Source organism: Urocampus carinirostris, chromosome 13, assembly GCF_059441175.1.
Source record: "Urocampus carinirostris isolate Australia breed hairy pipefish chromosome 13, RoL_Ucar_1.0, whole genome shotgun sequence".
Classification (NCBI taxonomy): Eukaryota; Metazoa; Chordata; class Actinopteri; order Syngnathiformes; family Syngnathidae; genus Urocampus; species Urocampus carinirostris.
The window spans coordinates 41,476,255-41,496,106 of NC_142361.1; the positions used below are offsets into that span (position 1 = coordinate 41,476,255).

At 44.4% G+C, this 19,852-nt stretch overlaps 1 protein-coding gene across 5 annotated transcripts in view; it reads left to right on the forward strand.

Annotated features, from left to right (window-relative positions):
- macrod2 (mono-ADP ribosylhydrolase 2) overlaps window positions 1-19,852 on the forward strand; it is a 313,061-nt gene that overhangs the window by 272,632 nt on the left and 20,577 nt on the right. For all 5 annotated transcript variants that reach the window (XM_088352058.1, XM_088352061.1, XM_088352059.1 and 2 more), the window contains exons 8-9: window positions 4,496-4,569; window positions 17,549-17,627. In XM_088352058.1, the coding sequence (XP_088208184.1) occupies window positions 4,496-4,569; window positions 17,549-17,627 (153 nt within the window). The remainder of the gene's footprint in view (window positions 1-4,495; window positions 4,570-17,548; window positions 17,628-19,852) is intronic.

The window sequence follows — 19,852 nt, forward strand, 5'->3', positions numbered from 1 at the left end:
ATTATCCTACGTGGCTCCTCAACCACTGAAAAGGTGACGTTGAGTGCGGCGGTTTTCAAATGGTGGGGCGCGTGCCCCCCGGGGGGCTCTGTCAAGTGGTGACCTTTTTTTCATCATTTGCAATTGCTAGGAGCTGTGTATTTCTAACCTTGCTGATTGAATGAATGAGAACTTTATTCAAACATTAAAACAAAAAACAGAACAAAAACAATAACTCAACAACAATAGTCATAATATTAATAATAACAGTTATGATATAACAATAGCAACAATAACACAAAGTTAACTAGACGCAGTATTCCCAATCTCAAGTCAAGACAAGTCATTTTTATTTGTTTGGCCCTAAATCACCAAGAGTCTCAAAGGGCTTCACAGATTATTACACTATATTACACAGACTTTTTTTCAGAATATTATTATACATTCCCCTGCTCTGAAGCCGACAAGAAGAGTAGGTTATTCATATGCTATGGAGTAGAAGTGAGTTTTAAGCTTAGATTGAAACATTTCCACTGAGGTTGCAGATCGGATCTCAGGGGGAAGAGCGTTCCACAGCACCGGTGCCCGGATGGAGAACGCTCTCCAACCTGCGGAACACTTCTTGGCTCTCGGGATCACCAGAAGACCGGCGCTCTCAGAACGTAGGCTTCGGACCGGGACGTAGGGGGAAATCGGATCTGAAAGATAAGAGGGAGCGAGTCCATGTATGATTTTGTATAATACTAAGAGAACAATGAAGTCACATCTTAGGCTAACTGGGAGCCAATGCAGGTTAGCCAAAATCGGTGTGATGTGATCGTACTTTTTTGTCCTAGTTAAAAGCCTGGCTGCGGCATTTTGTACCAGCTGAAGAGACTTGATTCTAGACTTCGGGAGACCAGAGAGTAGTGCATTACAGTAATTGAAACGGGAGGTAACAAACGCATGAATTATAATTTCCGCATCTCTCGTATCACTCATACCCCACCCTCCTCATCTCTGTATTCCGCCAATAATGTTTTTTTGTATTTAAATTTGAAGACGTGAATAGTTGGACACCGTTTGATCTGGTCTTGTCAATTGTTCCAAAGTTTGACTCCGCACACAGACACACACATACTTTTCCTGGCTGTTCTCACCTTTACGATTATGAATTGACGTCTGCCCCTTAAGTTATAATTTCCCTCTTCCCGAATGAATCATTTATGGATGTTTTTTGGCATTTTGTTTTTGTTGACTTTAAATGGCAGTTGTGAAGTGAAAACATTTTTACTAAATCATCCAATTTGAATCATTTGGACTGCAGGAATAAAATAGGAGTATGATCTGGATATCCTACCCTGTGTTTGTTTCTAATTGATGATAAAAAGGGTCTGGAGTGAACTTTTGTAACGATTGTCCCAGACTTCTGCACAATATGTTAAATATGGCAGAACGAGAGAACAATATCATAAATACAATGCATTATAATTGAAAAGAAATTTGGCTTTATTCATTTATTGAAATGCTTTTAGATACTTTGGTTTGTATGTGTCGTTTGTGATTCAGCACAAATGGTTTGATATGTGTTGGTTTTGCAGTTTTTCTAATATTCTATTCTTTTCATTGTTTTGTTTTACACATATATATATATATATTATTCTAATAATAATGTTCTTGAGTTAGTAATGATCCGTTTGCTCGGCATTACTTCATTTTTTCGGCATACGCTCACGCAAAAGGATTTTTGATTTCTTTTGAAATTTCCGACGCACTTTCGACGCTTCTTTGTTGTCATTTGTTTTGAGAATTCACAATTCTCTCTTCTGCGTTTATCGGGATACAGCCTTACGCAGAAGGCAGCGGCGTACTCTGAACAGATTCATAGACGAAGGAGAGGATTTCTTCTTCCGAGGGGGGCCGCCACAAAATAACCGATCGAGCGCCAGGCGCATTTCACAGCCGCAAAAGAGTACTTGAATAATTCATGGAGAGTAACCGTGGTATTCCCAAGAAGAAGTGGCCGGCGAGAAAGGATCCATCGATCCCGCGCAGCCGATAATGTCGGGCCATTAGCGCTCTCCGGATGTTCCGTTCCGACGGAGGCGCTCTTTCCAACCTCTTTTATTTTCTTGTAAATATTTCTAGAACGTTTATTTGCCAGAGGAACGCTTTGCCTTTTTGTTGTCGTTGTCTCTGTTCACCGATATCGCACTTCGGCACGAAGACTCGGAAGTCTCCCGTTCCTTTGTTATCATTTTTTTGATGATCGCGACGGAGCGGCCCGACAATTGCAAGACGACAACACAAGGGAGGCGCTGCGACCCCAACAGGGGGGCGTTTATTTCACAACAACCAAAAGACCTGACGAGGGAGAAGGGACGGCGGGACCGGAACTGCTGAGGAGGAAAACTCGAGAAGGAGTCTTGCGGTGGCGAAAATCCTCAGATGGCAGACTCGGGAGCACTTTTTAAAAAGATGGCCATATTGGAAGACGCTGGGACACAGAGGGAACTGGAGAACGAGGTCTGGGAGGAGAAGCTGGAAATCTTGAAGGGAGATTCAGGAGTTCCTTTTAGAACAGAAACCGGTGTCATGCTGCCCTCTGCCGGAGAACAGAGGGACTGCGGGCACCGAACCACGACAGTATCGGAAGGAATGATAGATTATCGAGTATTTTTTGATTCTAGGTCATATGTGTCGTCTTATGCCGCTCTCATTTAGATGACCCGTGACAAACGCTTGTTTTAAACACTTTGTTCAACTCAATGAGCAGAAAACTGTAATCGACCTCTTGTCAATAAAAAACGATTTTGGATGAAATCTGGTCAAATCCGCTTCATCGTGGGGGGGTCGGTATCAAAGCCGTATTCCATTTCGTTTAGGAAGGGGAGATCGCCGTCTGAATTACAATTCAAAGAAAATCGTCTTCCTTGTCGTCAATAAACACGTGCTAAACACGGTTGAAGACCAAATGGGCTCCCCGAGAGAAGAAATGCAATCCAAAAGAATGTAAGAATAAACGGGCAAAAATCCTTCCCAGGTCACGCTCGTCGATCGCCCTTCGTCGTAAGCGCATCAGAAAACCCTGCAAGAGGACCATGACTCCTTTCCCATACGTAGACCCTTCCGTAGCCGATATCCTTTTTCGCAGTCTTGTATGACGGGGAAGAGAGCAGCCCGTGATTTTCCAAACCCTGTTGATGACCGTCCGCTTTTTAGCATCTGTGGTACCGTTTGTACGCTAAATGACAGCGTGAGGGACTGAGTTTAGCACCGAAAGACCGAAGCACCAAATCGTATCAGGAGCATGAAAGTACGACTGGAACACGGTGAGTATCCGGTCACCAAAAGATTTGAGCATTTAGCAAGGCTTTCCTCCTTTGACGCTGATGGTTGTCATCCTCTCTTTCCACTTTTCCTCCTTACTCACTTTCCTTGCCGGGAAGAGAAGGCAATAAAAGCTACCGCTTCACAATCAAATGAGACGTAGGCCCTCTCTAGCCGATTGACGGAGGGGGGAGGTCGGGGACACGGTTGGCTTTTGCCCTCGTCATCCTTTTGCGCATGGAACGTTCTTATCTTCGGGAGCAGAGTCGGGGTTCTATTTTGGGGGGTGGAAAATCTGAAAAGGGGAGGCTTCCCAAAATTGGACATCTACCTCACGGCAGCATCCTTTGAGCCGATCGGCCGTTATTTTGTCTGGCTTCTGCTTCGAAAACGAGTCCCGCCGGAGGGAAAATCCGGACGGCAAAACAACAAAGCCGAATAATCGTCACGTCTGGCTTTTGTCGGCCGCTCCATAAAACCTCGTGGACTTTGACCCGAGGTCGCGGAGGGACGGCGTCGCTTTTTCCCCAAAGTTGCGGCGACGCTCGCCGACCGGTTATGCGATCGCCTTCGCCCGGCCACAGAAAAAGGAAACGCCCGCGTAATAACCAAACCGTGTAACGCTTGATTCGGGTTGAAATTGAGGTCTCGGCCTCTGTCTATACAGGGGGGAAAGTCCTTCCCACTCCTTTATCCCCACCCTGACCCCCTTGTCCCCTTGCTATCTCCGCTCTCCTGTTCAAGGCTTGACATTTCATATGCCGTACATTCCAGACGATGAACCGCTACCTTTTGAATTTGATAGAAAGATTAGGCTGTTGGTGGATTTTTTCACCTGCCACCGGGAGCGCTATAATTCATATCATAAGCGGCGAGAACGATGCTAGCAGATAGTAATAGCAAACCTTGCTTTTTTTCCGGACGACAAGGCGCCTCCTTTTCAACCGAATACAAAGATCAGGCCGTCTGCAAAATGAGTTTCCGCAAGGGGCGCTCTAGCGCAATACAGAAAGAGTATGCTACCTGTTTTGCTAGCTGATGGAATCGAGTTTGAATCCTTGTTCTTTGTTCAAAGTGGAGTATTGAAGCGATTCATTTGTACCTCTTGTGTTTAAATGCAGATTGACATCCCAAAGGGGACTTTGGTTTTTCCAGGACGGCGTGGGTTTCAATTTTCAACTTAAACTTTTTTTTTTTGCGCTTGCAGGATTTCCCAACGAGCCGGCGAGCGACATCGCGCTGAAGACGGTCAAGAACTGGATGGAGGAAAATCCCCACACGGTAAGACGGACGCTCCGCTTTCTTACATTGCCGGCCGGCTTTCTCACCAGATCGCGGGACTTGAACCCGGGACCCCAAAGGCAATTTGAAATCGAAATCAAATAAAGAATGTTAAGGGTTGAGAACGGGGAGTCAGGCCAACAAGGATGAAGCGGCGGCTTGATCCTCCGCCACGAGCTAATATTGTGTTTGCGTGAAGACAATATGGCTTCCCTGGCTCGCACGTCAGACAGTATTGAAACGGGCGCAATTGTCTGGCAAAGGACTCGACACACTTGGCGAGAGTCGTGTTGTTTCTTTTGTTGTTTTTCCTTCCTTTCTTTCTCTCCTTTGCAACAGAGCTCAAGTCCATCCGGGTTTTGGGGGTCCCCCAAATTTAGGGAGACGGGGAATGCTGCCGTTCAGAAGATCTTTTTGGGGTTACATTTTGGTCAGACAAAGGATCAGGTGAGGGTTAGGTGCCCCTCGGAGTAAAACACGGATTTCCCTCTCGTATATACTCCGTCGGCCGCCGCTCTTAGCCGATCAAGAGGAAGGGAAAGAACCAGGGACCGTCCGAGGGGCACTGGGCTACGGCCTTCTTTGTCCCCCTTGTCCGAGGGGGCAAAGGCCGAATTGTCTGGGGCCTCAAAACTGTATTATACATCTGGAGAGTCTGCTCTCTTTCTCTAATGTCGCTCCGTGAGCCACGGCGTGCTTTTCGGGGCAGTTTATGTCATTTGGATTTGCAACAGCGTAGTCACCTACACAAACCTTTCTCTTCGTCTTTTTTGCGTTTTGCCGATCTTTTTTGTTGCGAGTTTTCTAGAAGAGGGAGGATGCCGAACGCAGCGCCTCACGTCCGGTTTTACAGACTGAGGAATCGTAGTAGGCGGTGAGATCGATGAGCCCGGGGTTTATCTTCTCCTCGGCGAGCGCGGCTCGCCGTCGTGCGGCCGGGTGGCCCGGACGCTTTCATCCCGTTCCAAAAGTCACGAGACATGAAAGACAGAAAGAAGAGAAAAAGAAGGAAGTTGCCGAATTGGATTTGCAGCCACGGCTGAGGGAGGGAACGTGCTGAACCTGGATTAACGAGGTTGCGCTCATCTGATTGATGCTGCCCAATTCTCCTTTTTGGGGCTAACTGGATTTTTGGGGGATGATAAGAAGGGCCATATAGTGTGTGTTTTATTTAATATATATAGGGTTTTCTTCTTTTTTGACCCTAATATTTTTGATTCGTTTTCCTTTCCTTTTTTCTGAAAGTTCCTTCCCCCTTTCTTTTCTTTTCTTTTTTTAAATTTATACTTTTGTTTTTTTTCTCTTTTATTTCCCTTTTCCTTCTTTTGCTTTTTTCCATTTTCGCCCGTTTTACTTTGTTTTCTCTGTTCTTTGTTTTTTCTGTTTGTCTTTTCCCTGTTTTCTTTGTTGTTTTTCTTGCTTTTTTCTTCTCTTTTTAACTCCTTTCTCCTGCGTTTCCTCCGTATTTATTTTTACCTTTTTTCTCATTTTCTATGTTTTCTTATTTTTCTTTATTATCCCCTTTTCTTTTTTATTCTCTTGTTTTCTTCTTCCTTTTTTTGCTTTTCCTTTTCAGTCTCTTTTCTTTTCTTTTCTTTTGTTTGTGATGTCTCTTCTTTGTTTGTCTTTATTCTTCTCCTTCCTTTTCAACCGGTATATGTGCGTATCCATTTTTTTCTACTCGATATTTGGAACAGTCCACGTGCTGTCTATCAGCTCAACACCATAAGTCCGGATGAAGAATTTGCGGAGATGGAATGGTTTGGAGCCCGCCAAAAGTCTTTGGTGAGGCGTCGATGAAGAAAAGCCATTCGCGGAGAAAGGAGGAGCTTGTTTTGGTTGCGCTCGCTAATCACGGCCATTAGGGGACGCCCTCGTCGCTTTTCCCGTTCCCGTCCCAACTTGAAAGGGCCACAAAAGCAGATTGCGCTCAAATATTCCAGCGATAAATGTTCCAAAATACACTCGTCTCTTCCTTATCTCCCGCCTTTGCACTACAGATAGCATAAAGCGCTAGGCTAGCGACAAAGTTTTCCCGCGGGGGAAGAACTTTCTCGCCGTTTGCAAGCCCGTTTCGACCTTTTGCGCGGGAAAGAAGAGAAAATGGAAATACAAAAAAGGACAAGGAAGGGATAAAATGGATGAAGAGAATATAAAAGAAAAAAATGAGAAGAAAATAAAACATTAAAAGGAAAAGGAAAAAAAGAAAAAACAATAAAATAGTTGGAAAAGAGCAAGAAAATAAAAAGGACAAAAAGAAGGAAAATTAGAACGTCATCAGAAAGAACAAAAAAGGAAAAACATTTTATAGGGAAATATGAAAATGGAAAAAAAGAAAGAAATAAAAAAACAAGCAAGAAGAAAAAAAAAAGAACAAGAAAAAAAAGTACAAAGTACAAAGTCAGGAAAAAGAAAAATAGGGGAAAAGGAAATACAAAGAAGATAATATGAAAAAAACATCAGGGGAAAAAGTGAAAAGAAAAAGGAAAATCAAAATAGAAAATGAAGAAAGGGTGAAAAAAAATGGAAAAAATAAAAGACCAAAGGAAAAAAAAGACAAGAAATAAATAAAACTGAGGAAAACATGAAAAATGATGCATTTTTGTAGTATTACCATAGTTGTGTTCCTGTCATTTTTCGGCTTTCTATCATAAATGTGTTGTATTTCTGTAGCATTTTTGTAAATCCTGCCGCTCGAAATCTCAAAACGACATCAGAAAAACAAATTGAAATCGAAAAAGATACAAATAAGCAAAGGATTTTTTCCCAAAAATACAAATCGTTGTAAATCGTATCGATACTTCATGACTGAAATCTGGAGAAAAATAAGAATTTGAATATTTTTGTGTTTTTAGTTTGAAGAAGGAATGCCACTCCAGATCTGCGAAAGCCATTTTTTTTTGACGGCGGCGCCACCTGCTGTTTGAAATCCCCCTTGTCGAACGCACGGTGACCGTAGAGTCCGGAGAGAGCGAGAGAGAGCTTGTCTCGGCTTCGGCGCTACAAGCTAATCTTAATCGCGCGCTAATTGATTTTAGCGTAGCCGGCGTAACGCTCTCGCCTGGCGGGGCCTGATAAAGGGGGGCGGGGGGGGATATTTTTACAGTAGTAATACTCGGAGACCTTGAAACGCTTTGTACTCTTTTGTAACAGAAGGGCAAACGACGGGCGGACCCGCAGCCTGTTTTCCTTTAATATAGAGAAAAGGAAACGGAGTACGACTCTTGAGAAAAACATCTACGACAACGGTACAACTACAGAAATATAATGTCTTTTTTCTGGCTATTTTCAATCGGTGAACTGGATGTCGTGTCCTCCGATATTCCCGGGAGAAAGCCAATTCAGGAAAAGAAAACATGTCCAAAAACACGCATTTCAGGTGAATTGGCCGGTCCAAGTTGTCCCTAGGTGTGAACGAGCGAATGAGTTGTCTGTCCCTGTGTGCCCTGCGATTGGTTGGCAACCAGTTCAGGGTCTCCCCTGCCCACTGCCCGGAGATGGCTGGGAATGGGCTCCAGCACCCCCGCGACCCTAATAAGGATAAGCAGTACAGCTGATGAGATGAGATGAGAAAAGAAAGGGTCCTGTGTGATGGTTTTCTAGGGTTCATTGTTTGTGGCTGGAAAAGGTTTGGAGAAATGTGTCTTTGATCGTAACATTTGCCATTCCGTTCAATTTGCTATTTCTTTGTTTCCCAAAACCACTTCAAAAAAAAAAAAAAAACTCACCCCTTTTGGGATGTCAACAGGACGGCATCGTTGCACCGGATTTAGAGATTTGCGGGAACAGAAGAGAAACTGGCGTCTTCTTTGCAAATTGACGGAGGAAAGGAATGCTACGATCTTTAGCGCTTTCACCTTGAGGCTAATGAAAAGCACTCTCCGGTTAATTAGCGTCAGAATCTGCTCGCGTGTCGGAGATGTCAGCTGTCAATTAAGGCGGGACGCCGCGCCTCGTCCAAGAATTAGCCTTTCCGATCGGAGGAGGGGCCAAAAAGATTCGGGCGTGTCGGCCGTCTCGTCCGGCCTCCGATCATTTACGGGGGAAACGACACGACCGTCGCGCGTTTTTCATTTTTGAGGGAACGCCTCCTCAGCCAGAAATGACTGTCGCGTCAAATCTTTTTCCAGAATCCTGACGCTTTCCGTCTCTTTCGTAAGGGAACGCTTTCGACGTCTGAAATCCTCACAAATATGGAGTCCTTCGCGTGGGAACACGCGGAAATGGCCGTCTTAGCTCGAAGCCTTCCCCGGTCCCCGGTCCAATCGGATCACCGTCTGAAAAATCTTTCTACGCGGTATGTCAAAGCCTTTCCGAAAATGGCCATTTGGAGACGACCGGTTGACTTTGCAATCGTCTATTTTACGTTGGCCAGTTTTTCAGACATTGTGAAAGAATTGTAAAGGTTTGACTTCTCTTTCCAGAAATCTACACGTGCGCGTCATCATCGCGCTTCAAAATGAATCACGCGTGGCGTTTGCGCACGTTTTCTTTCAGTTTCGATTTCTATACGGCCGGTAACATTTCTTGTTTTTTCCTTTCAACTTCTGCATTTTTCAGCATTTGTTCTTGGTTTTCCTCTTTTCTTTCTCTCTATTTTTTCCTTTCTTTTTTATCCCTTTATCTTCTCTTCTCTGTCCTTTCTTTACCCCTTTCCTTTCTTATTTTTTCCTCTTTTATTTCTGTTTGCCTTGAATTCTTCTTTTCCTCATTCTTTTTCTTTTTCCTATTTTGTTTCTTGTTTTTTCCTTTCAACTTCTGCCTTTTTTCTTGTTTATCCTCTTTTTTCTTTTCTTTGCTCTTCTCCCCTTTGTTTTCCTTTTTTAATATTTTTATTCTTCTCCCCCTTTTTTTTTATTTATTGGGGCCCACCCTTTCGGATTTTCCTTGAAACTCAAAAAGGTTTGCAGGTCGCCGGCAAAAGCGGAGGGTGAAGCGCCGGCTAACCTTTAAAAGTAACATTTGAAAAGGCGGAGGTCGGGCCCTCGAGACGCGGGGGGGATAACGGAGTAGAAGGCCAAACGGGAGCTTTTTCTTCCGCTCCCGAACGACTCGACCCACTTTTCGACGTCCTCCTGCTTACCGGACATCGGTTCCGGGTTTCAAATTCCGCTTTAGTAGACGCTCAAAATACGGAGAGAAGACACGGATGAATTTTGAGCTGGCAAGGAGAAGAGAAGAAGACTGTAGAAAACCCTCCTTCCTACGTTTGTCCACCCGGAAAAGGGAGGCGGTCCAAAATTGACCTCACACTTGATTTCTTTTGGACCAATGGCAGCTCTCATAGTACAGATTCTTCAGCCAATCCGAATGAACAACTCAAAGCATGACAAAAATCTGTCTAGTATCTTCTTTTTTTTTCCTTTTTTTGTTCTGTTTTTTTTCTTTCTAAAATACTTGACATTATTTTCTTCATTCCATTCTTGAACTTTTCTCTTTTTTCTTTGGTTTTCTGTTTCTTTTTTCTTCAATTTTGTTTTGTTTCTTTTCTTCATTCTTTCCTTTTCTCTTTTTTTTTGAATTTTCGATTTTGCTCCTTTTTTCTGCGCTCTTTCTTTTTCTGCTTGTTTTATCTGTTCTTTTTCTCTCTGTTTTCTTCTCTTCTTTCCTTTCTTCTCTTCTGATCTTGTTTTCTTTTATTTGTATTTATTTATTTATTTTTTCTTTACTTCCTTTTGCTCTTGTATGTCTTCTCTTTTTCTCCTTTTTATCATATTCTCTATTAGTTTTCCAGACTATTTATTTTCTTTATCTTTAACTTTGTATTTGTTTTGTTATTTTTTTTTCCTCTCAGTTCTTCTTGTTTTTTCCTTCAATTTCTATCTGCTCCTTTCGTCTTTGTTTTTACCCTCTTTTATTCTTTGCTTTTTCCTTCCTTTTTTATTGCAAGAGGCTGGGCAAATCAAGAAGATGTCTTTGTTTTTAGTCTTGGTTCGTCTTTGGCTTTGTTCTTTTGTGGCACTCGTTTTCGGTCCCAAGACGCAATACAGACACTGTCCCTTTAAAGTTATGCTTTGGTATTTGCCTCTATAGTCGTTTCAGGTTCGTACAATCTTTTCTTGGATTTTTGGGGGTAAAAGCTGTTTTTTACAGAGAGGGATTACTACGCTAAAAGTTAGCAAGGAGATGCTAAGCTAATCTTTTAGTGAGCGGCAAGGTAACGCTCCTGTATTCTGTTTTGTTCTTGTACTTCTCCTTGTCTTGTTTTCTCAGTTGACACGGAAGGTGATGTGCTATTAGCGTTATTAATGACACCCTTGTTGTCAGGCTAATGATGTAGCATCCCTCTTTCCACCTCTAGTCACCTCTAAGACCAAAAATTTGTGTGTGTGTGTCTGTTTGTGTGATTAACTGCCACGCTGAGGTTTATTTTTGCAATTTACCAAAACATGTATATTTGTTTGAATGTTTGTTTTTTAGCAATATATATTGTTTGGATGACACCTAAAACCAGAATTTTTCAGAGTTATTATTAGTCTGGGTTTTTTGCATTCATTTGTATTTGATTTTTCAGAAAAGATTTTGGAATCGATCGTTATCTTATAGTTGCTTCTCCCTTTAGCATCGCCGCAAGTTTCGAGACCGTAGCCAAAAATACAGTCTCAAAAATTGAATCGAATCCAGGGAGAGAAAGGCATTGTGGGAAATAATTCAGCTCACCGTACCTCAGCTTTTTCATGAAGCCGTGACTCGAACCAACGGGAGACCGGCATTTGAAAGGATGTGGACCAATAAAGGGCAAGCGTTTTAGAGACGTGACTAAGTTTACATTTTTTTTTATTTTAAATTGCATGTGTTCAGAAACAGTTCTTCAAAACATTTTTTGCGTCAGTCTCTGCTTACGAAATGTATTGAGTAGAATCCCCAGAGAGTAGATGCATATTGTTGAACAGCTTGTAAGAGGTAAAAAGGTCAATCTTTTATCGAAAAAAGTATGTGTTCAGAAACAGTTCCTTAAAAGCCTTTTTTTAACGACGACAGCTCGTGAGATGTATTGCGTAGAATCTCTTCAACGAGTCGTATAGAAAGACGTGGAATTTATTTGAACGATTCGGTTCTCGGTTTGTCATCAGGGTGGGATGGCTCTTAAATCTTGACTTTTTGAGAAGCGCTTAAAAAAGCGTCGAACCGAAGTTCTTCCGTCCGCGTGATCCAAGTTTGGATCTATTTTGCGCAGCGCAGCACTTTCCAAAGAAGCGTCTTCTCTGACCTTTTACTGGAAAAAGTCCGTCTAAAAGAATTCCAGTTTCAGCAAAATCCCCTTTGGCTTCATCTCCAGCAGAAGAGGAACCTTCCCTCGGAGAGGTGGAGATTTATGACCGCCGCGGACGTTGACGCGGCCGTCGTCATCCGGCGAATCTCCCTGGAAATCACGTTGACGCTAAAGCCACCCGATCTGTTTTGCTAGCCGGCTGACACAGCGGCGATTGGATTCCCGATTTTTCGAGTAGCGGGAAGACGGAGACGGCGCTCCATTTCCCTAGACATTTCCCATGACGCGGAGCCCGAGACGACGGATCCTGGAAACTCTGGAGGGAAATCACCAAATCCTTTCTTTCAGAATAAGAAACGAGTTCTGCTGATGTACTTGGCTCGGATCTGGTTTGTGTTCGCCGCCAGCTTCTCCACTTTTGCAATGAGCGCCATCGACGGACGCTCTTCTTCTTTTTGGAGGGTTCCGGGCCATGGAGGTTTAGAGACGTAAGGAGGCCAGAATTCGCTCAAAATCTCAAATCAAGTCTGAAGCCGAAGCAATCCTTTTCTCGAATGTTGTGGGAGGGTCCAGAAGTTTCAGGTAACGGGATTTCTGCGCTTCTATGACTGGATCTTGCGACGAAACCAAACTAGACCAAATAAGACCGGGGAACTGGCTGTGCTGGTGAAAAACTTCAAAGCGTCCAGGGAGTGCAGTTTGCTGGGTTTTACAGAAACGTCTAGCATCCCGGACGCTAACGTGGAACTACTCGGCTTCAGCGCTGTTAGGGCAGACAGAGACACTTTAGCCTGCGGGAAGCGGAGAGGAGGCGGACTATCTACGTGAACAGGAGGCAGTGCAACCCTGGGCACAAAGATTTCCATCTGCCGCAGGGACGTCAAACTTTTGGCCTAGCGTGTGACGTCATCCACTCCGCTGTTGCTAAATTACAACACAGCGCCCCGAGGCCATCCTGTTCATCTGTTCATAAACAACACAAGGATACTGCTAGAATTGTGAATTTCCCTACAAGGATGAATAAAGTATCTATATATCTATCCATCCATCTATCTATCCATCCATCTTTTTCTGTGGGGACGTTTGATACGCTGTCCTGCGCGTAGCTACTTTGTGATGTTTTTGGAACCCTTTGCCACCTGGGTTTGCTCAGCATTCGCCCCCTATTTATCCAACGCCTCACAAGCATTCTCCGTATTTACCAGTAGAAATATCTTCCTGAAAAACTTTAGCAGTAATTTAACATTAGCTTAGCGTTAGCACTGCAGCAGCAGGTAAGAATTACCTTAGGGTTAGCTTAGCGTTATTTGCGTACCGTCGCATAGAATAAACCCATTACACCGACATCAACTTACACAGCACGGAACGTTCTCTAAACACGGAGTCTACGTCAATATGATCCACGTTAACCTGGCGTTAGCGTAGCTATGCTTTAGCCGCGTATCGTTACGTACATCGAACGTACACAACGGACACAAGCTAACAAAACAAAATGTCTTTCACCAAAAACTTCAGCGGTACCGTAGCTAAGCGTTAGCATAGCGATAGGTCGGGGTTAGCTTAGCACGTTGCCGACGTTTCGACCACGTTTTCCACCCGTCTTATCGGAAGCTCGTTTTGTTGGCATCGTTTGGTCGACGGGTCCGCCGTCCACGGGCCGACCGAGCCTCTCGGATGTCCTCTTTGATGTTTGGACTTGAAAGCGCTGACCTTTTGGAGGGGGAGGCCATCTTTGAAATGCCGCCGTCCAAGGTCAGTCGAAGCAGAGAGCTTCCGCCGCCTCCTTTTTCATCTCGTTGACCCCGAGCGCCATTTTTTTCCGATAGTCGATTTTTACGCGGTAGCCGTCTAACGAAGGGGAAAATCAGAGAAGTCTCGGTCTCAAAGTCATCCGGGACGCCGCTTCTGACGGCTTCTTCTATCCGTTGGATTTCCTTTTCCTAAATATGCTTTTTCCGGACGTAGAACGCCGCATCGAATTTCCCGTTTTCACCGTTCCGAGAATCGAAAAGTAACTTTGATTTTCAGTTTGCGGAGGTCAGATCGTACCCCACGCGGCCGCCGGGAAATCCTGTTTCTCTCATCTAAGAAGATCTTCTAAAAATAAACACCTAGTAGGAAGACGACCCCACCCGCAGACATTTCCATCGGCTACCAGGAGGGAGAGACGCGTGAACGACGAGGCGCTCTACCGGCCAGGCTCAAAGAACAGCCGACCGAAAAGGCGCCGCCCTCGTCTTTTCCGACCATTTGTTTTCGGTCTCGCCATCGAGCCGAACGATGAAAGCTTTCGAGGTATCGACGCCCGCTCGGGAGCTCCGATACCCCCGATAGCATCGTCGTGAGAGAAAGAGACAAGGAAAAATAACAAGAGAGAGAGAAATAAGGAAAGAGTGTCTCTGTGAGGGGCAGCTGTCCTTGTCATGCATTTTTAACCCGCAGCTTGTTTTTCTCTTTCGCCTCTCTTAACCTTTTGTCACGCGCCGGATTTTATCCGTCGGTGGGCCCCCGTCGGCACGCGGGCCGCATCTCTGACACCCGTCATTTTTAAGAATCACTGTTGCCCGAACGTACATGCCCATATTTCCTATTTACTCCTCTTTCTTGCGAATCTGTTCCCGTGCCCGGATGTGTTTTAATAGATGGCGGATCGCGGAATAACTGAGTCTGCTTGACGGGCGTTTAGAATCTTAACCCGGCACGTTAAAAGGTGTCTTTTTAAGCAGGAGGGCGCCCGATTTTTCTGAAATTTTGACACGAAAGAAAATCTCCCCCCGAGCAGCCCGAGCCGAGTCAACCGAACCTTCTTTCCTTTCGGCCGGCGATCCTCAACCGTGAACGTTTAAAGCCCGCTCGATGACGGCGAGCGAACGCCTTCCTCCGCCTCCGTCCGATCTGCCGGGCCGTACGCTTTGGGGAGTCCAGAAAGTAGGGAATCGTACGGGGCAACAAGATGGCCGACTATAAAATCAGCTGCTTATGGATGAGCCTCTTCTTGTGTTTGATGAATGCAAAGTCGTCAATAAAAAATGCACATTTACAAAGTAGTTGATGTCATCGAATGAATAGTGTTGTTGTTTTTAACAAGTGCAGTTTTTTCAGGAGCCTCTAAATAAATACACACAGTCACATGTTATGCTTTTCTTTTTTTTTAAATCACAGTTTGCATAGAATTCTTTTTCTGTCTCAGGACGGCGTCATGTTTTTAGGAGCGTGTTTTTGTGGAACAGCCCGTTTTGGAGGCGGGGGCCCGGCCTCAAACTGTTATCCCGGGGGTCTTCAAGCTCGAGACCCCTGACCTGGACGGAAAGCGCCGGGCTTAAAACAGTGCTCAATGAGACTCGGCGTGCGTTTTTACCAATAAAACCTTTTGAAAAGTTCAAGTCAATGACAAGAAATGTTTGATTTAGGAGCAAACGCTGAAGGAGCGCAAAAGTAAAAGGCAGCGGCATTTTTCTATTTTCGGCCCGCTTAGAAAGGAACCTATTTCTCCGTTTTTGTATACGGAAAATGTTTCTCTTCGGAGGATATCCGTCAGGCGATCTTTCCACCTCGGCAACGAACGCAAACGATTCAAGTCCAAGAAAACCACCTTCTCTTTGGACCTTCGGGTTCCAACAGAAAATTGCTTTCAATGGACTCTGTTCGGAGTCTCATTCCGTGGTTACCGCTTGGGCCAGCAGGCGGCGCTCGGCGTTTCCACACGAATGAGTTCCCGGAATTCTGTCGCAATTGGCACTACTGATCCATAAGCCCGATTCGAAAGGCGATTCACTTATTCTAAGGATCAAGATTTGTTTCATCACCGAATATTTGCCCACAATATCAAAACGGTTTGTTGTGGGAAGGGGGGAAGCTGGAGAAAACAAGGGTTTTCTCCCTTTTGGAGGTTGATCTCGCAACGCTTCTCATCTGAACGACAGGGACCGAGCCTCGTGGCAGGACCCGGAGACCTCGGTCGGCCATCTTAGTCCCTGTCCGCGTGACCCGTCCCCTCGGGGGCGCGCTGGACAGAAAGAGCGGCTGTATAAGAGAGGGAAAAAGCTATAGGTGCTTTTAAAATGATGATATCAACGGAGGCAGGTCCTGTTCCCAGCCAGAGTTCCTGTTAACACAATGAAATCAGCCGTGTTTATCCTCCTACACAAACCCTATTCGAACAAAAAAGGCTTTCTCTTTCCCATTGTTTTCAATTCGTGGCCATTTATGGAATAGTGCTAAAAAGATGACCCTTAACGCTATCGAAGGAAACAATGATGAGCTGGCAAAAGGCCTACTTTAGTTGTTAGCTTCCGTTGAGCCACAGCGGCTTGTCTCGTTTCAGTTCTTAATCTTTGGAGTCGGGAATTTTGAAGCTTTCCTAACGTGTTTTGGACTTACTTGGTTTTCTCCAGGAAATTTGCACAGATTCTTCCCCAACTGATTTTCAACAAATGGAAAAAGCAAAAAAAGCTTCTAAAGACTTTAGACAAAGTCGACGCGACGGCAACTCCTTTGGTGCTACATTTCGTGCCTGTGAGCACGTTTCGGGCGTCTGTTTTTGGACTCCATCCTGTTTATTTGAAGGACCGAATGCCCGTTTAGCTTTAGCGATGCGCTCTCAGCTGTCGGTATCGTCTACCGTTGCTTTAAGGGATTTAAGTGGCACAAATGTCGCCAAAGGTCCAGACGTTGTCCGGCGGCGGCCGTTTTGATTCTCTTCAACACTCGAGAAGATTTCTTTTTAAGGCCGGTGACGATACGGGTTCGCTCGCGTTTCGTCGGTTGAAAAGTAGGATTTCGTCACGCGGCGACATCTTTTATTTGCATGCTGGGAACAAAGTTGAAGAAAAGAGTACTGCGCTGCCTTTTTAGGAGGAGATCCACATTTTGGTCTCATTTCTTTGCATATTTTAGCCCATTTCCCCGTACGTTCTGGGTCCTTCTCCTGTGCTTTTTGACCTCTTCCCTATTGTTTTAGGCACGTTTCTCTGCAGGTTTTTTCACACGTTTTCTTGCCGTGTCTCCGTATACTTTATAGCCCGTTTTCTTGCACTTTTTTTGGCCCATTTCCCTGAAATGTTTCGGTTTGTTTTTTTGCGCGCTATTTTGCCCACTTCCCCATTTTTCGGCACGTTTTCGACAGTTTTTCGCATGTTTTCTTGCACTTTTTGGCATGTTTCCCTGCACCTTTCCTGAAATGTTCCAGTTCCTTTTTTGCAGGCCATTTTGCCCGCTTCCCCATTAGGTGGCTCATTTTTCACGACGCTTTTTTGCACTCGTTGGCATATTTTCCCACCCTTTTTGGATCTTTTCCCTGCATTTTTGGGACGGTTTTGTCGCGGCTTTTGGCTCGTCGGCCTGGCGTTTTTGGCCCGCGTCCCCCCACGTTTCGACCCGTTTCCCCGCTTCCTGTCGCAGTTACCGCTTGTGTTTCTCTTTATTCGAACGCCGGTCACAAAATCGAAGCAAAAACCTTTGGTGTATGAGTCGTTTTCATTTTGGGGGTGATCTCAATATGTGATGGAACGACGTCTTTACGACTCCCGCACGTGAGGTAAAAGCGCGTCGTTGCTGTTCTAATTTAGCAAATTGCGCGGCGAGCGCAAGCGAACTGAATCGGCGCTCTCGCAGGATATCGAAAGCGCTCCGGGTTTGGGTTTTGCGCTCTCCAGCGGCTCCTCCGAGTGTTTGGGAGCCCATCTGACGATCGGGTCCGGCGAATGCAAAAATCTGCTAAAGTTGGGGCTAGCTCGTTTGACACTCTGCTAATTTTTTTCCTTTCAGATCGAGCGAGTGGTTTTCTGCGTCTTCCTGGAAACCGATTTCAACATCTACAAGAAAAAGATGGCCGACGTATTCCAAGGTTCGTGTCAAGACCGCTCCAAAAAACCAAACCGATATTTGATGAACGTTGCGATACGCACTCTTTTCAATAACTCAAATTCAAGTCAAGTCAAGTCAAATTTATTTATATAGCCCTTAATCACAAAAATGTCTCAAAGGACTGCACAGGATTACAGTTACAAAATTACACAATTACCTCATCTTAAACCAGCAAACCAGCATGCGGGCAAGGAAAAACTCAAAAACCTCAGTGTGGGGAGAAAAGAGAAACCTTGAGAAAGGACCTCACATGTGGTAATCCCCCTTCCAGGATTGAACAGGGTGAATTACAATTAGCATTACTGTATTCAGAATAGTAAACACTAGGTAAAATGTTGAAAATGTCCGGAAAGAGCATGACATCAACGACGACGCCAGCTGGTAAATGCAGGGGTTGACATGCTGCAGGTCAGACCCCGGTCCGCTGACCCATCCCAAATCATCCTTCTCCTTCGTATCAGCCAGGCAGGCCTCAGAAAAAGACAGGACAAAACAGAATACGAGGTGGGCATCAATCATATGCTTTGGAATAGAAGTGTGTCTTAAGCCTCAATTTAAAAACTTCCGTTGAGGTTGCAGATCTTATCTCCAGAGGCAGGGCGTTCCACAACACCGGGGCCCGGATGGAGAACGCTCTCGAGCCCGCAGACTTCTTGGCTCTCGGAATCACAAGTAGACCGGCATTTTCCGAGCGCAGACTCCGTGCGGGAACATAGGGGGAAATCAAATCGGAGAGATAAGAGGGTGCAAGCCCATGCAAACATTTATATGTTAATAAGAGAACCTTAAAGTCACATCTTAAGTGGACTGGGAGCCAGTGCAAGTTGGCCAATACAGGTGTAATATGCTCAAACTTTTTAGTCTTAGTCAAAAGTCTAGCTGCCGCATTCTGAACCAGCTGCAAACTTTTAATGCTAGACATCGGGAGACCAGAAAGCAATACATTACAGTAATCAAGCCGAGAAGTAATAAACGCATGAATTAAAATCTCTGCATCTGATTGGGACAGCATTGAACGAATCTTCGCAATATTACGGAGGTGGTAGAAAGCTATTCTAGTAATATTTTTCACATGTAACTGAAACGACAGGTTAGGATCAAATATAACACCTAGATTTTTGACCGAGTCACTATGGGTGATATTACATTTGTCTAGGTTCAGGGTAATGTTTGAAAACAAATGACGACAGTGAGCTGGACCAATAATCAACATTTCAGTTTTTTCTGGGTTAAGGCGTAAAAAATTATTTGACATGCATCTTTGAATCTCAGTAAGGCAATCCTCCAGATTTCTAAAACTTAAATGTCCAGTTTTTTCCAGTGGCACATACAGTTGAGTGTCATCTGCATAGCAATGGAAACTAATATTATACTTGCGGATAATGTCACCAAGCGGGATCATATAAATACTAAAAAGAAGGGGGCCAAGTACAGAGCCTTGAGGAACACCACAAGGGACATTAGATTGTTTAGAGGTCATATTGCCATAGTTAACACATTGCATCCTGTCTGACAGGTAGGACCTAAACCACGAGAGTACAGTTCCTGAGATACCAATGCGTTCTAGACGAATCAATAATATGTTGTGGTCGACCGTATCAAAAGCAGCGCTGAGATCCAGCAGCAGTAACATTGATGAGGCACCAGAATCTATTGTTAAAAGGAGATCATTGGTTACTTTTGCAAGGGCTGTCTCAGTAGAATGATTTGCTCTAAATGCTGACTGGACAGTTTCAAAAAGGTTATTTTCTGACATGAAGTCATTTAGCTGCTGTGCAACGACCTTTTCAAGTAATTTCGCAAGAAATGGCAGATTTGACACTGGCCTATAATTACCTAGGCTTTCTGGGTCAAGGTTAGGTCGCTTAAGCGTGGGTTTAATGACGGCAGACTTGAAGGCTACAGGAACAATACCCGAGGATAGCGATATATTAATAATATTTAAAACTGATGGTCCTAAGATCTCAAACAGATCCTTCACCAGTGAAGCTGGAAACGGATCAAGCAGGCACGTAGTTTGTTTGGCCCTACTGACCATCTGTGTTAGATTATCAAGGGACAATTCATTGAAACTGGAGAATGTTTCTAAACAACCGCTGACACAGTCCATACCTAGCACCTCCACATCTTTGATATAGGAGGAGGAAACAGAGCGTTCTTTTAAAATTTCATTCCTGATTAGTTGAATCTTTTTATTAAAAAATT